This window comes from Mustela erminea, chromosome 12, assembly GCF_009829155.1.
Source record: "Mustela erminea isolate mMusErm1 chromosome 12, mMusErm1.Pri, whole genome shotgun sequence".
In the NCBI taxonomy this organism is placed as follows: domain Eukaryota; kingdom Metazoa; phylum Chordata; class Mammalia; order Carnivora; family Mustelidae; genus Mustela; species Mustela erminea.
In genome coordinates, this window is record NC_045625.1 from 71,800,742 (window position 1) to 71,816,644 (window position 15,903).

The 15,903-nt window shown below is 43.1% G+C and overlaps 1 protein-coding gene and 1 long non-coding RNA gene across 2 annotated transcripts in view; one reads left to right on the forward strand and one right to left on the reverse strand.

Moving 5' to 3' along the window:
* Nucleotides 1-466: 466 nt before the first annotated feature.
* LOC116570010 (spermatogenesis-associated protein 31D3-like) overlaps nt 467-15,903 on the reverse strand; it is a 31,820-nt gene continuing 16,383 nt past the window's right edge. Inside the window, 4 exon segments of the mRNA XM_032306509.1 lie at nt 467-1,055; nt 1,058-1,587; nt 1,856-1,916; nt 2,501-2,522. Coding sequence (XP_032162400.1) covers nt 829-1,055; nt 1,058-1,587; nt 1,856-1,916; nt 2,501-2,522 — 840 coding nt within the window. The 3' untranslated portion in view covers nt 467-828.
* On the forward strand, nt 10,123-15,795 carry LOC116570504. The gene is made up of 3 exons (XR_004277448.1): nt 10,123-10,176; nt 14,256-14,462; nt 15,577-15,795. It is a non-coding gene; the product is annotated as an uncharacterized LOC116570504 (long non-coding RNA).

A 15,903-nucleotide genomic window follows, 5' to 3' on the forward strand; every position in this document is an offset into this window, starting at 1 on the left:
TCTTTCAGAGGAAACTGTCCAGCAGGGACAGAGATTACAACTTGGGCCTTGGTGGCCTTGTGGCTGAGAGTAGGGTTAGGAGCTGAAGGACAATAGTCCTCCTGGGATCTTTGGACTGCAGTGCATAAATCCCACACACATTCCTGTACCTTCTGCAACATGTTCCATTCCAGATGTTCCATTTCTGTTGATGTGAGACTCTCAGATTTTGATGTCAGATAGAGAACCAGATGGCAGTATTGGGAGTGGGGATTGAAGGTGGGCCTGGGGCTGGACATGAGGGATAGGTAGGGGCTGGGTTTGAGGCAGGAGTTGAGGCGGGTTCTCAGGCAAGGATGGAGGAAGTGGATGGGGAACTACTGGGGATTCCTGCTCTGGGGAGGCATTCGAGATGTTATCTGAGGCATCAGCAGCAGGGAAGAAGGACCTGCTTGGAGTTTGGAGACCCCAGAAGATGGGGGGTTGCTGTAAATGGCCCTCTTCCGAGGTGGTAGGATATGGGCGCTGCTGATGCATATGCAGCTCCTTTGATTGGTCTTTGCTGCTGCAGAAAGGAAGGGAGGATGCCAAACCATGCTTATCGATAATTGTTTGTTTTGGAAAAGAACCCTTTGTTTCTTCCCACCTGAGGAAATCACTCCTCTTTTGGACTTGTTTCTCTAGAAGTGCCAGGGCATCAGGGCTGAGAAGTGAGAGGTTACCAGGCTCTACACTTTTGGCTGCAGGGTCTCCCCTGGAAGAAGCTTCTGAAGAATGGAAGCCCAGAAACTCTTGATGGAAATCACATGGAGGCAGGGTTGAAGGGAAGAAGTCTTTGGCATGAGTTTGTCACCAAGGGAGGTCTAAAATTGACAAGCTGGAGGGGTCAATGCCTATGATTGTTGGGGCACAAGTAGACAACCCACCAGAGCTCTCTGGGGGTGAGCTCTCTGGAACAGGCTTCCTTGAGATGGAAATCGGTTTAGATGGAGTCACAGATAAATTGCAGTCTGGCGGTGGTGAAGTAGACCAGGTTGGTGGTGTGTGATGATGAGCAAAGGTCTCAGTGGGATTCACCTCTGAGACAACTCTGGTAAGGGGCTGACTTCTTGGGAAAGGGTAGGGTCCAGAGAGAAGATGGTATTTAGAGACACTGTCTCTCTTTGGACACTATGGTCCACTGAATGGACATGATGTGGTGGGACAGGAGGAAAGACAGGGGGCTGGGTTGGGAAATGGTCCATTGGGAATTTGGAATCCAAGGGAGGAAAGGGCTCTAGTGGCAAAGAATCACGCGGTAGTGAGGGTGGAAATAAATCAGCCACAGGGATCTCTGGGTTAGGTGAGAAGATGGAGGCAGATGGTGGGGAAGGCTTAGGTAGAGAAGCTGATATTAGCTCTCCTGGAGGGATTGCTGAGAAGTCAGGGGAGAGAGTGAACGATGAAGAAGTCACACGAGCTGTGGAAGCCAAGGGGGTAGAATCTTCCAGGGACTGCAGGAACAGCAACCGATTGATCTCAGAAGTTGTGCTATTACACACCTCACAGGAGGGGTCTGGCCATAACAGTTGATGAAAGTGGATGGTATCATGATGCCGGCCGAGGGGGCTGCAGGAGACAGGAGGTACAAAACTGCAGCCAGGACCAGAACAAGGGGAGGAGGACATACAGGAGTGACAAGGGAGTGGCCACCTGAAGCCTGCTGTCCCTTCACAGTGCCCCACCTTTATGACTTGACAGTGTACTCAGCAGCCTTCACCCCAATATCTGTTCCTATGGCAACCCCCTCCCATGGTATGACAGACTGCAGTGAATCCTGCAGTTGCATAAAACGTGCTCTAAGAGGCAATAGGACAGAAGGGGAAAGAATGGTCACCTTCTTAAAACAGAGATCAGCTTCTGGGTCTCTTCCACTTCTCTTCGGTGGCATCTGTTATCTGGGAAACCAGGAGAATGGGTTATGTAGTGAAAGTAGAAACATAGGTAATAATACAGGAGTCCTCTTATGGGACAGCCTTCGGCTGTTGGACTATGAAAGCCCTAATAATGAATAGGTGAAGACAAATGGCCAATGATATGAAGCTGGTTAGTAATCTTGCTTTATGTATAAAGTACTTTCATGTAAATTATCCATGTGATGATAAGACCACCTCTGTGAAGCAGAGAGGTCAGTGGTTACCTCAGGGAAGACTCCTGAGTATCCATGATGTCACAGAGCTTTCACAAAGTCAGGAGACAGAAGTTCAGACTCTTGATATCTCACATGGCCATCTACTGGGCAGCACTCATTGCCCAGATCCATTACTGCTTCATGCTCAGTAATGGTCAGAGCAGGGAATCTGAGAAGGGTTTTGCACTCTGGCTGCATTTCCATGAGCCTCTCCTCTGAGGCCTCTGTTTTCTGAGAGGGAATGTACCTAGTGCCTCGCCTCCTCAGAGATCATGGACTTGGCCCTCATGGAGAGGACAGCAAGAAGGATCAGCCTTGGAGAGAGCTCAGGTGGAATAGGCAGAACCTTACCTTCCAGAGTCCTACCTTTCCTTCTCCTCTTGGCTCTGCCCTGATGATAGAACAAAAATAAAAAGAATGAGGGAGGCTGGAACCTATGTCTTACTCTTCTCTCAGAAATGGAGACATTTTTTATCCAAGAAGACTAGGATTTTAATTAACAGAACTTTATGTTCCTTGCTTTTTTCAATTTTTAAGGGGATAAAATATTTTCAATATTTGCTACTTTGAAAAAGTCTGAGGACATTGTCTTGGAGATCCACACTTGGTATTCTCAGTCAGAAGTCCTTTTTTCAATGAGGACATAGAAAATGAAGCCCAACGTCACATCTGTGTTCCCTTGGGCAGGACCCTGTATCCTAGGCCACAGCTCAGACCCCACTCTCTTCTCAGAGGGTCAGTACTATTCTTCTCAGCCCAGCATGAAGGAAGTCTTGATTGAGTGATGCTTGACCTGGGAAAGTGACCCATGATAAAGTGCTGGGAAACTTTGTTCTTTTACACAGACCCCATATTCTCAAAATAACCCAATCCAGGACTACAGATTCCCCATGTTTGGGATTTTACCCAAGACCCTCCACCAAACCCAGATAGATTATGAGTTTCAAGTAGAAACCTTAGTCCTTCCTTAACCCTTCCCCTGCCAGACCTCTTTTCCTAGAGGAATGAATGTCTGTTCTCTTAAAACTTCCCATTTTAGGTGTTTCTCTGATTCTACCAAACTCCTTTTAAAACCTGGGATTAGGGTGCCTGGGTAGCTCAGGTGGTGAAGTGTCTGCCTTGGGCTCAGGTCAGGATTCCAGGGTCTTGGGATCTAACCCCACATTGCACTCCCTGCTTAGCTCTCTCTGTGCCCCTCTAGCCCACTTGTGCTCTCTTGCTTTCTCTTAAATTAAATCTTAAAAAAAAAAAAAGAATAAAATTTGGGACTAGAAATGGAAACCATAACAATCTGTGTTGAGCACCAGCACCCCCGCAAGGATTTCTTACCTATTGGGTGGATTTGGTTTTCCAAGTTGGAAATGGAATCCCCACCAGGTAGCACAGGAACAGAAGGAGCAATCCCAACCCACACAGGAAGGTGAAGTTGGGATCAGTCTCCAAACATGTTGAGCCAAAGCCCAGACATGGTTTAGTATCGCTATTCAGAAGTGAGAGAACATTCCAGTGTTTGAACTCCATTGTCTGAATCACAAGACAGCCTATACTGTGCACACGCTGAATATATATCCTCCCCAGGCTTACATCACAGAGCACTGTCACAAAGAGTTTCTGAGGGTGAGGGAGGGGACAGTTGAACAAGGTGTGTCCAGAGCCCCTCCCCACCTACTAGCTCAGAAGACCCCTCCATTCTCCTAGGTCCTTCAGGTCTGCCATCCTATTTTCCTACTCCTTTTCATCATTTATGAAACTTATGAAATTTTCTGTTGTTCCATGTATAATTCACTTATTACCTGGGTCCCCCTTTAATATTTGAGACCTTAACTTGGGTCTTACTAGTTCCATGACTTGAACGTCTACAAGACTACCTGGAATTTTTGCTTGTACCCTGATATTTACACTCAGGATCTCATAGGTCCTCAGATACATCTTTCATATAAAATGTGTTTCCCTGGGACACCTGGGTGGCTCAGTCGATTAAGTAACTGCCCTCAGCTCAGGTCATGATCTCAGGGTCCTGGGATCAAGCTCCACATCAGGCTCCCTGCTCCACAGGGAGCCTGCGTCTCCTGCTCCCTCTGCCTGCAGCTCCCCTGCTTGTGTGCTCCCTGTCAAATAAATAATACCTTTAAAAGAAAATGTTTGCCTTACATGAACCCAGATAGAGACCTTAATGTTATTTCACACTTAGATTTTTACATGTTGCACAGCATATTTCAGTTTTTGTTTCAGTCAGCCTTTAGTATCTTTAGTCAGAGAGGCTGACTCAATTAAAATCAATAATGCATTATTCAATAGTCCCAAAACTAAAATCAATATGAAACAAATGTAAATAAATAAACTTTCAAATGGTCTTGGGGGTAACTCTGTAGCACTCATACTCCTAAAGTTAGTGAAGTTAAACTGCATAAAAAGTTTGGGGACAAGCTAACACACACACACACACACACACACACACACACACACACCCTTTCACAAAATCCAGTATTTTTCATATTGAAGAATAAAGTGTTTTCTCCTTTTGTTTCAGTCTTTCATAAAATATTGACCCCAGTTCTTCTTACACTACCTAAAATACTGTGTTCTATACATCAATACCCTAATAGTTGTACAAATCCCTTCTCAATGAGTTGCAGCCCTGTAACAAATGCCATAGACCAGGTGGTTTAAACGACACACATATATTTTTCATAGTTTGGGAGGACGGGAATTCCAAGATCAAGACACAGCAGAGTCAGTGTCTGTTGAGACCTTCCTCCTGGTTCACAGGCAGGTGCATCTTCTCCCTACAACCTGATGTGGCAGAAAAAGTGGGTGAGAGGTTTCTGGGGTCTCTATTCTAAGGACACTAACCTCATTTATGAGGGCCCCACCCTCATGACCTAATCACCTCCCAAAGTCCCCATCTCCTAATACCATCACATTGGGATTAGGGTTTCATCATATGAATTTGGGGTTTCATCATAAACTGCCCAAAGGCCAGGATAGGTTGCAGGCTTCTAAGTAAGCTACTGATCCCCTCCTCTGGTGGCAGGGTGGGACCCAGGAGTGTCACAGCCTTCCTGCAGAATGTAGTCTTGAAGATCCTCACCTGATTGCCCTTGTGGGTCTTGTATATCCTTTCCTAGGAGCGCCTTGCAGGAAAAGCGGTTGAGAAGCTCCACCTTAGATTATCATCCCCACGTATGTTTGAAAATCAACTGCCTGTGACAGTTTTTCCATGTTCCTTTTTGTCAGGTTTAAATAATCCCACTCTTCCTCCATCTTCTTTTCTAAACTCTTTTATCTTCACGGCAGCTGTCCTCTGAACTGCCTCCTAACTTCTCACGTCTTTCTTAAACTGGGATGCCCTTTATTTGACACCCCTGGCCTAGCATTATGAACTTGGTCATCTGTGAAAGGGTAGGACAGCCTTCACCCTGGCCCAGCAGAGTCTCCTTTCAGTTCTGCAGGAACAGGTCACCTGCCTGGAAGATCAAACCTGCCCAGAGGCACCGCTTCTTCCTCATCCTGACATGCAGTCTCAGCCACATTTTCATTTAATAAATAGTTACTTTTGGAAGACAAGAGATGCCTGGTACATAGCCCTCAGTGAGACTTAATAATTTTGATGAGGAGAAGGGGGAGGAGAAAGGGAATAATGTTAATGATTATGGTAATAATGTCCTAATTTTAATGTGAATAGAGAAAGATAGTCTTGTACTGTACTGAATACATTCTGTTTCCTAGTCACCTCCATGCCATGAGAAATGGCAACACTTAAGAAATGGCAGAGAGCAAAAAAAAAAAAAAAAAGAAATGGCAGAGAGCAATAAAAGTCATCTTCTCCAATCTGAAGCAGATATCATGGTCTTATTAAAAAAATTTTCTACAGTAAAGAGGATGATGCTATAATAATGGGAGATTTTCTCACAAGTGAATATTGGCATCCTAAACTACGTCAGACCTTTCAGTCCACTCTAGAGTGTCTAGAGACCTGAAACTTGCCTTTAACACAGTGTCAATGCTCTATTCCACTGTGCTTTGAAAATTGTTTTCAAGGTGCAGAGATCCAATTTCAGATTAATTGTAGCATAGCATAACAAGAGGCCCAAGGATGAGGATGTACCTTATCCAAAAGTTGCCAGTCACTTGTGTGACCTTGAATACATTCCTTAACATTTTGGAATCTCAGCATTTCCAACTAAGTTGGAAGTAATTGTAGAGGCCACTTTCAGGCAATCAACTTGAACAATGGAAACGTGAATCAGGCCGAAGGGCCCACAGTGACACACTGGCTGAGTTCGAACAAGCCCAGTGGATGGCTTAAAATATCCCTAAGCCCTAGCTCATCAATAGGTTACTTACACCCAGACACAGGTGCCAAAAAAGAAAAACTCTGTATGTTCCCATACCTCCTCACCTTCCCCCTATAACGACAGCCTGCCCCAGTCTCTGTTCTGCTGTCCTGCCTGCTGCTCCCTTGCAGTGTGTTCAAGGTGTATTCTATCTCCTTTGTTCTGCCTTAGGTGAATTCTTTCACCACCCGTGCCCTGCAGGCTTCCACCAGACCGGCTCACCTCACATTTGGGGACTCCCATCCAATCGGGAGACCCCATAGTAATTAGGCTTGTAAATACTTCTTTTAGTGCTACACTGAAATCAAAAGATTGGTTGTGGTTCCTACTTTAAGGTAGCTTTGCTGTTACTGGTTTTCTCATGAAAAGCTGAGAGTCCTGCCTTGTTCTTCAATCAAATCCCAAGACTATAATATTTAAAAAGACCTGTGGCCCCTAGGTGGCTCGGTTGGTTAAGGTTAAGCATCAGACTCATAATTTCCACTCAGGTCAGGATCTCATGGGTCTTGAGATCGAGCCCCAGGTGGGGCTCCCCGAATGGCAGGGAGCATGCTTGAGATTCCCTCCCTCTCTCTGCCCCTCCCCCTACTTCCATGCACATGTGCACACTCTCTCTTCCCAATGGATGAATAAATCTTGAATGAATGAATAAATGAATAAACCTATCCAAAAGAACTATACCTATACCTGTGGTGAACACAGCATAATGCAAAAACTTGTCCAATCACTAAGTCGTACATCTGAAACTAAGGCAATATTGTCTATCAACTATATGCAAATAAAAAATAAAAATGAAATAAACAATGTAAAAAGTAAAAAGAGCTGTTCATTCATGTGAAGAAAGCATCCTGCTTAAAATCAACTTTAGGTAACTGGATGTATCAAAAGAAAAGTAGTAAATTGAGGCTTGCTTCCCTTTCTTCTGAAAAAAACTTGGGACATACCCAAATCTCTGAATGCAATCCCACAAACTGGTTTGTAGATCAGACATAGAGTCAGCGTAACTAGAAAGAAGAAAAATGAAGGAAAGAAAAGTAAAAGAGATGTAGGGACAAAAGGTAGAAAAACCTGAAAACAAAACAATCTATTTCATACCACTCCAAAGTGTGGTCCTTGGCCTAGTCATATTGACATCACCCAAGAGCTATTCTGGAGTACAGAATTTCAGACATCCCTCTGATCTGTTGTAGGGATGGTATTGGTGTATGGATCCTTTTCATCTGCCAATGTGCCCATCCTTTAGCTGCCACAAGCACTTGCTACTAACAACTCACAGCTGGCCCTTTATCTAGAGAGTTACCCCTGGCCAAACAGGAGCTTCCTCACTTGGAAACCTACACAGTACCCACCCAACAAACTTCAGTTAACAATTGACTGGTACCAAGGGATGAAAGCCTGGTTCCTCATCTTACGGTGAGATTACTTAGTGCAGGGTGTGTTCCAAAACTACCTCCTAGGTTCAGACTAAAGCTCATCTTTGATTGAGGCCATATTCATGATTAGCTTTGATGGCCTGCTCTGTCAGGCACTGTTCACTCCTTTTCTCCTGAGAATAGTCCTCTAGTGACTTGAATAAGAATCCCCATCGAATGCTCCACTTCTAAGAAACTCAATCTAAGTTGGTTTGTCCTAGAAAAAGATCTGAGAAGCAAATGCTAAGGATAGAATTATGGAGTTAGATCTAACTTGCCAGCTGGATCACGAGTGGTAGGTGATGTCCTGATAGTCTTTGGGACGCTGTAACAGACAACTACTAAGACTTTCACTTGAGGGGAATGGGATGAGATGCAGGTGGAGGGGATGCACTAACCGGCACAATTTCTTAGGCACTGGAGAGATATGGGCAAGTAGCAACTCTAAAGACTGTGAAATTGAGTGGCTGTTGCTAAGTACCATTGACTTAGTGAAGAAAGAAAATGACAGGTTCAGACCTCTTAATAATTCAAAGTAAATGTGAGTTTCAGAGGCCTCCTTGGTAGCTTTTGAAAAGATTCTCATCACCCAAAGCCAGAGGGTGGAAATGGCTGTAGACAGAGAACTTAAGTGTGATATTGGCAGAGCTTTGAAGAATTCTTGGGCTCAGAAAATCTCCCATGACATTACAGGACCTAGAGAGGGAAAGAGTGGAACTGTGAGATTTGAATCCTGAAGATGCTAGATCAAGAAGGTGGGGTAAAAGCTAGATAAAGAAGAATTTACAATATGAGAAAACTTTCTAATGATACAGGATTTAACTACCTGGCAAGAACCCTAAGTGTTGCTTCTAAAAGACTCAGGAAAAAAGAAAACAATAGCTGGTATTAAATTAGAGAGGCCATGGAACTTTTTGAGAAATAGGGTTATAGAGCTAAGGCTGCTAGAATGGATCAGTCATATACAACTGGAAAACCTTCCAGCTGGTCATTTTCCTTAAGAGGCCTGGAGAGCACTCCATTTATTAAAGTAATAAGGAATAAACTGGGGAGGAACACATCAACATCACTGCAATGCACAATAATGCCTGTCTTCTGTGGGTTGAATTAGTAACTATTATAGAGCTGAGTTCCCTAGAAACAGTGGGGATGACAGGATCTTGAAATAGCATGGCTAGTAAAGTATGAATGGCAGCCAAGAGGGGCCTGACTTAAAATGGTCTTTAGAAATAACTTGAAGTACATGGTATTCCTAGAGGCAAGATCAATAAGCAGCCAATGCCCATGGTACTATCAAATCAATCTATCATCTATCTATCTATCTATCTATCTATCATCTTCCTCCAAAAAATAATGAGTAGATGGGTAGTGCAAAAAAGTGTTGTTAAGTTGGAAAGCAAGGACAGATCCCCAAGGAAGTCTGTCCAGTATAATAGGAAGGAAAGAAGAAAGAAGGGATGGGTGTTCATGTTTTGATTTTGTTACTCTTTTGAAGTTTTTAATGATGAAAAGTTCTGGTGACTTTTTCTTCCCCATTTATTCCCCAGCACACACACTCAACGAGTGAGGAGAGTGGAGAAATTGTAGAAAAGTGAAATTGTTTTGAGCACTTAGCCAAGAGAATTGACTAAAGAAAAATCTTATGAGGTCAGCTAAGACAGGGAGCTTTGTTTTCTTCACTGGTGTGCCCCTAATGCTTCAAAGAATGCCTAGTACACAATAAGCACTGAAGGAACTAATGGATTGTTTTCAGGGATTGTTGAAGCTGATCATTATTATAGAACATTTATGGTGGCATCAACATAATTACTTGTATTGATTTTATCCTAGATGAATCACCCCTTTATTAGAATATGGGTCTTTAAAAGACACACTCTCTTTTGCCCAGCATGACAGATGAAAGGCAAATGAAAAGCTGTAAAAAGTAGAGGTCTTTAGGTTTGGAACTAAGTGACGAACAATGAAGTTTTCCTTGGAGAGGGAGGAAATGAAACAAATCATTCTCAGATGGACAGGGAGATGTATAAAGTGTCTTGTAGTTCCTGACTAAGTTGAAGAATTGGGGGCATAAGCTGAAAGGATGAACTCAGGTGGACTGTCAGACTGTCTTTTCAGATGGCAGAAGTGCTCCTGGTGAGTTCTAGGATATAGCCATAACAAAGCTGGAATGGAAGATAAGGGCTGAGGAATGAGAAGGGGTGAACAGTGAGAGACCACATTTTTGGGATGGTTTATCCACATGGATGTTGGGGAGTCTGACTGATTCCTCCTACTTCAAGTTCCTCTGCTTGTTTCCATCCCACCTCTTTCTTATCCCTAAATCTCCTCAGAATCAGTGTTTCCTGCAACTCCAAGCTTTAGTCATGGCATAACTTTGGACAAGAAAGCAGAAATGGGGCAGAGAAAGAGGTCTGGAGTAGACATCTGTTTTTGTTTTGATACCTAGCATTCACTCACCTTCTGGAAACAGTCCCTTTATTCATGTCTAGAGAACTAAACCCATTCTCAGTCTCAGTATATAGCCAGGTGGAGTTGTCTTTCCCTAACACTCCTATTTTAAGAATGCATCTATAACTCCAGCTTGGCCAAAAGATTATTTTATGCTTTTGACAATGGTGATTGGTCAGGGATGGGCAAAACTGAGCCAAAAGTGGAGCCAATAAGGCACAGTGGGATTTTCAGCAGGGACTAATGAGACACAAAACCATTTTTAGCTACACTTAAAACTTAGAAGATACATTTAAAGCTACAAAATTGTCGGATGGGGGGAGGAGTCAAGATAGGGGAGGAGTAGCAGAAAGATGACATCAGGTGGCAGGAGTTCAACTAGACAGTTATCAAACCATTCCAAACACCTACAAACCCAACAGGAGATTGAAGAGAAGAAGAGCAGCAATTCTAGAAACAAAAACTGACCACTCTCTGACAGGTAGGACGTGGGGAAAAGTGAATCTGAAGCAACGGGAAGATAGACTTGGGGGTAGGGGCCAGCTCCTAGCAAGTGGTGGAGAAATAGAGCACAAAATTTGAATTTTTAAAAGTCTGCTCCACTGAGGGGCATCACTCCAGAAGCTAAGCGGGGGTAGAGCCCTCGCAGGGACAGTGTGGTCTCAGGTTCCGCAGGGTCACAGCAGGACTGCGGGTGTCTAATTGTGGCAGAGCTCACAGCAGAAAAGACATCTACAGAGACAGAGCTGAGGAGTGAGCTCTCAGAGTTACCTTAAACTGTGATCTATGGCACAGACAGACTCAGTGGTCTGAGCAGGGACCCCACAAGTGGCAGATCCGGGGAGACCAATCTTCATCTGCTGGAACTGCAGAGCAGCAGGATCTTTTGGGCTTGAAGACTCTAAATGTGGCTGTGTGCCAGAGACAGAAACACTCAGTCACAGGGCAGGTGAGCTTGGAGCGCGGCCAGAGACCAGGGAGACAGGAGTGATTGAGTACTTTTCTCCAAGGGTGCACTGAGGAATGCGACCCTGAACTCTTGGCTCCTCCAGGCGGGAGACTGAGAGGCCGCCATTTGTATTACTGTCCTTCAGGGCTCTATGGAAAGTGTTCAGGGAACAAAAGCTCCCTAGAGCAAACCTGGGCAGATAACTTAGCCCAGCCCCTGACAAGGGTGGCACAATTCGCCTTGGGCAAAAATTTGAGAATCACTGCAACAGGCTCCTCTCCCAAAGATCAGCAAGAACATCAGCTCACACAAAGCTCACTGATTAAGGAGAACAGTGGAATTCCAAAGGAGGGGAAAGCAAAGCATGGAATTCATAGCTTTCTCCCCATGATTCTTTGGTCTTGCAAAGTTAATTAAATTTTTTTAATTTTATTTTTTTCTTACTCTAATTTTTTTGAACTTTTCATCTTTCCACTTTTAATGTTTTTTAACTAGTTCATCTTCACAATACCTTTCTAAAAAAACCTTTTTAAACCTTCATTATTATAGTCATATTTTATCCTTCATTGTATATAACTTTATTTTTTGTATACATATCAGGCTTTTTCTTCTAAAAAATTTTGGGATACAATTTCTTCAAATAGATAAAAATTTACCTCAAATCTAGCACAGGGATTTGTTCTAGTGTCCAGCCTGAGAAAATTCTCTCCACTTCTTTTTCTTTCTTATTCCAACCAACTTCTCTTATCAATTCCTTTTTAAAATTTTCATCTTTACAGTTATATTCCATCCCTTCCTCATGTTTACCCTTATTTTTGTGTATATATGTAAGTTTTTCTTTCTGTAAAATTCTGGGAGGTAGTTTCTTCTAAGACACCAAATTACACCGAAAGTCAAGTGGGTGGTTCTGTTCTATTCACCAGTCTAATACACACACACACACACACACACACACACACACATATATTTTTTTAATTTAAAAAAAATTAAATTTCTTTTAACCCCTTTCTTCTCCCCCTGATTTGGGGTCTCTTGTGTTTTGGTTAGCTTATACTTTTCAGGGGTGTTTGGCACCCTTTTGGTATTTTATTCTCTCCTTCGTATGTTCTTATCTGGATAAAATGGCAAGACTGATAAACTCACCAAAAAAAAAAAAAAAAAAAAAAAAACAAGAGGCAGTACCGAAGGCTAGGGACATAATCAAAACGGACATTGGTAATGTGTCAGATCTAGAGTTCAGAATGACAGTTCTCAAGGTGCTAGCTGGGCTCAAAAAGAGTGTGGAAGATATTAGAGAAACCCTGTCTGGAGAAATAACAGCCCTTTCTGGAGAAATAAAAGAACTAAAATCTAGCCAAGCTGAAATCAAAAAAGCTATTAATGGGGTACAATAAAAAATGGAGGCTCTTACTGCTAGAATAAATGAGGCAGAAGAGAAAATTAGTGATATAGAAGACCAAAGGATAGAGAATAAAGAAGCTGAGCAAAAGAGAGACAAACAACTACTGGACCATGAGGGGAAAATTCAATGGCAAAAATGAACTATTGGGACTTCATCAAGATCAAACTTTTGCAGAGCAAAGGAAACAGTTAACAAAACCAAAAGACAGCTGACAGAATGGGAGAAGATATTTGCAAAAGACATATCAGATAAAGGGCTAGTATCCAAAATCTATAAAGAACTTATCCAACTCAACACCCAAAGAACAAAGAATCCAATCAAGAAATGGCAGAGGACATGAACAGACATTTCTGCAAAGAAGACATCCAGATGGCCAACAGGCACATGAAAAAGTACTCCACATCACTCGGCATCAGGGAAATACAAATCAAAACCACAATGAGATACCACCTCACACCAGTCAGAATGGCTAAAATTAACAAGTCAGGAAATGGCAGATGCTGGCGAGGATACAGAGAAAGGGAAAACCTCCTACACTGTTGGTGGGAATGCAAGCTCATGCAGCCACTCTGGAAAACAGCATGGAAGTTCCTCAAAAAGTTGAAAATAGAGCTACCCTATGACCCAGGAATCATTCTACTAGGTATTTACCCTAAAGATACAAATGTAGTGATCCAAAGGGGCAGATGCACATGAATGTTTATAGCAGCAATGCCCACAATAACCAAACTATGGAAAGAACCTAGATGTCCATCAACAGATGAATGGATAAAGAAGAAGTATACACACACACACGTGCGCACGCGAGCGCACACACACACACACACACACACAATGGAATACAAGGAAGTCATCAAGAGAAATGAAATTTTTCCATTTGCAATGATGTGGATGGAACTAGAGGGTATTGTGCTGAGGGATATAAGTCAATAAGAGAAAGACAATTATCATATGATCTCCCTGATATGAGGGACTCGAGAGGCAATGTGGGGAGCTTGAGGGATAAGAAAGGAAAAAATGTAACAAGATGGGATGGGGAGGGAGATAAACCATAAGAGACTCGTAATCTCGTGAAATGAACTGAGGGTTGCTGAGGGGAGGTGAGTAGGGAGAGGGTGGTTGGTTATGGACATGGGGGAGGGTATGTCCTATGGTGAGTGCTGAAAAGTGTGTAAGCCTGATGATTCACAGACCTGTACCCCTGGGGCTAATAATACATTCTATATTAATAAAAAGAAAGAAAGAAAGAAAAGAAGAAAAAAGGAAAAAAAAATTTTTTAATTGTCTGACAGAAGGTCCAAAATGCCAAGAAATAGATAGAAAGTGAATCTTGAAGACATCAATGGAGCCCCAGCATGAACCCTTGTACTTTAGACCAGCTTTATTCCCAGACTTTTTCAGGTAGCTAAGTCAATAGATTCTCCTTTTTAAGTCAGTTAAGTTGTATTTCCCGTCTTTTACATCCAAATAATTCCTCACAGTATAAGGGGGCTCTCCATCACTGGCTCCCTCTTTCATGCTAGCCCACTGAATATATATTACCTTCTCTGTTCTTCAGGTTGCCCTTCTGTGAGAGGGGATTAAGAAATCTGCATTGAGATCACAGTCCAAGAAAGCAGAGGAGTAAGACACCTTACTTTTGTCTGGTTGCAGGAATTCAGCTAGATAGCTATCCAATTATTCTGAACACCTGAAAAATCAAGGGGAGATCAAAGAAAAGAGTACCTGCAACTCTACAAACAGAAAAGTGACCATGTTCTGCCAGGTAGGAGGTGGAAAGGAGGAAATCCGAGGCGATATATGGGAAGATAAACCATGGTGGGGAGGGAAGGGAGCCTCCATCAGCTGGCTACAGGCAAGTGATTGAGTAGCAGAGCACAAAATCAGAACTTTCAGGAGTCAACTCCAGTGAGGGATGTCCCTGTCTGAAAGATGCCTTGGTGGTGAAGCAGGCAGAATCCTAGGAGGGGCAGTGTGGTCTCAGGATCCCCGTGATCACAGAAAGAACAGGGGTGCCTGAGTGTGACAGAGTTCCCCAGGCATCAGAGCCTTCAAGACACAGGTATGTGGAAAATATCCCAAAATGGGAGTATGTGCTCTAAGATCCCTAGTACTGCCTCTTCCAATAGTTGAGTGACCCATTCTCTCTGATGTTTAAGCTATGAGAATTAAATTTAAAATGATGGATGTGCTATATTAAATATATTAACAAAAACAGAAACTAAACCTTGCAACCTATAGGGTTCCCTTCCTCTATAATGTTGGCTAGGTCTACAGAAGCTGAAGGTTACTTCTACACACCTATGGTCTGGGAGCTAGGGCAAAAGAGAGAGAGTGTGGTAGAGCCAGATGAGCCATATTATACCAGCTTCCCTCCCCGCCCCCCAGTTTGAATACTGGTAAGTCAGTATATAGCTGACACAGGGATTATTTTACTTAATCATTGAAGATAAACCCAAACTACCTTGACCTCTCTAGGTCACCTTTCCTTCCTTCCTTTGGATGCTCCAATCTCTGTGGTGGTTACTTACCAGGTGCCAATTTGTTTAGCCATTAAGAAATTTTGACCTTGATGACTTGGGCATGAATGAGGACAAAGATCCACTTGGCATGTTTGGAGACTTTTGCGCCAGAAAACTGAAGAAGTTGTCCAAGAACAAACCCTTGCATTAGGAAGACTTCTGAGAAGATTCCGATCATCCCCACTTGTGTTCACACCCTTGTGTAATTACACCTCCCCTTAAGCATAGGCTGGACTTAGTGATTTGCCTCTGAGTGATAGAATAAAGGAAAGGTAATAGGATGTCATTTCCATTGCTAGTTTCTAAAAGATTGTAACTTCTATCTTGTTCGCAAACTCTCTCCTTGCTTTGATGAAGTAAGCTGCCATGCTGGAGAAGCCCACTTGATAAGGAACCAGCCAGATTCAGCCAAGAGCCAGCAAGGTACTGAGGATCTCATTCCAACAGACGTTGAAGAACTGCATCCTGCCAGCAACTCTGTGACTGAGTACTACGGGAGTTGGTCCTTCCCCAGTCAAGCCTCTAGATGAGAATGTAGTAGCCTCAGCTGACACCTTAAGTGCAGCCTTGACGCAGAGAATCCAGGTAAGCTTCACCCAAATTTCTGACCCACAGAAGCCATGAGGTAATAAGTATGTATTTTTTAACCCACTAAATTTTGGAATAACCATTACACAGCAATAC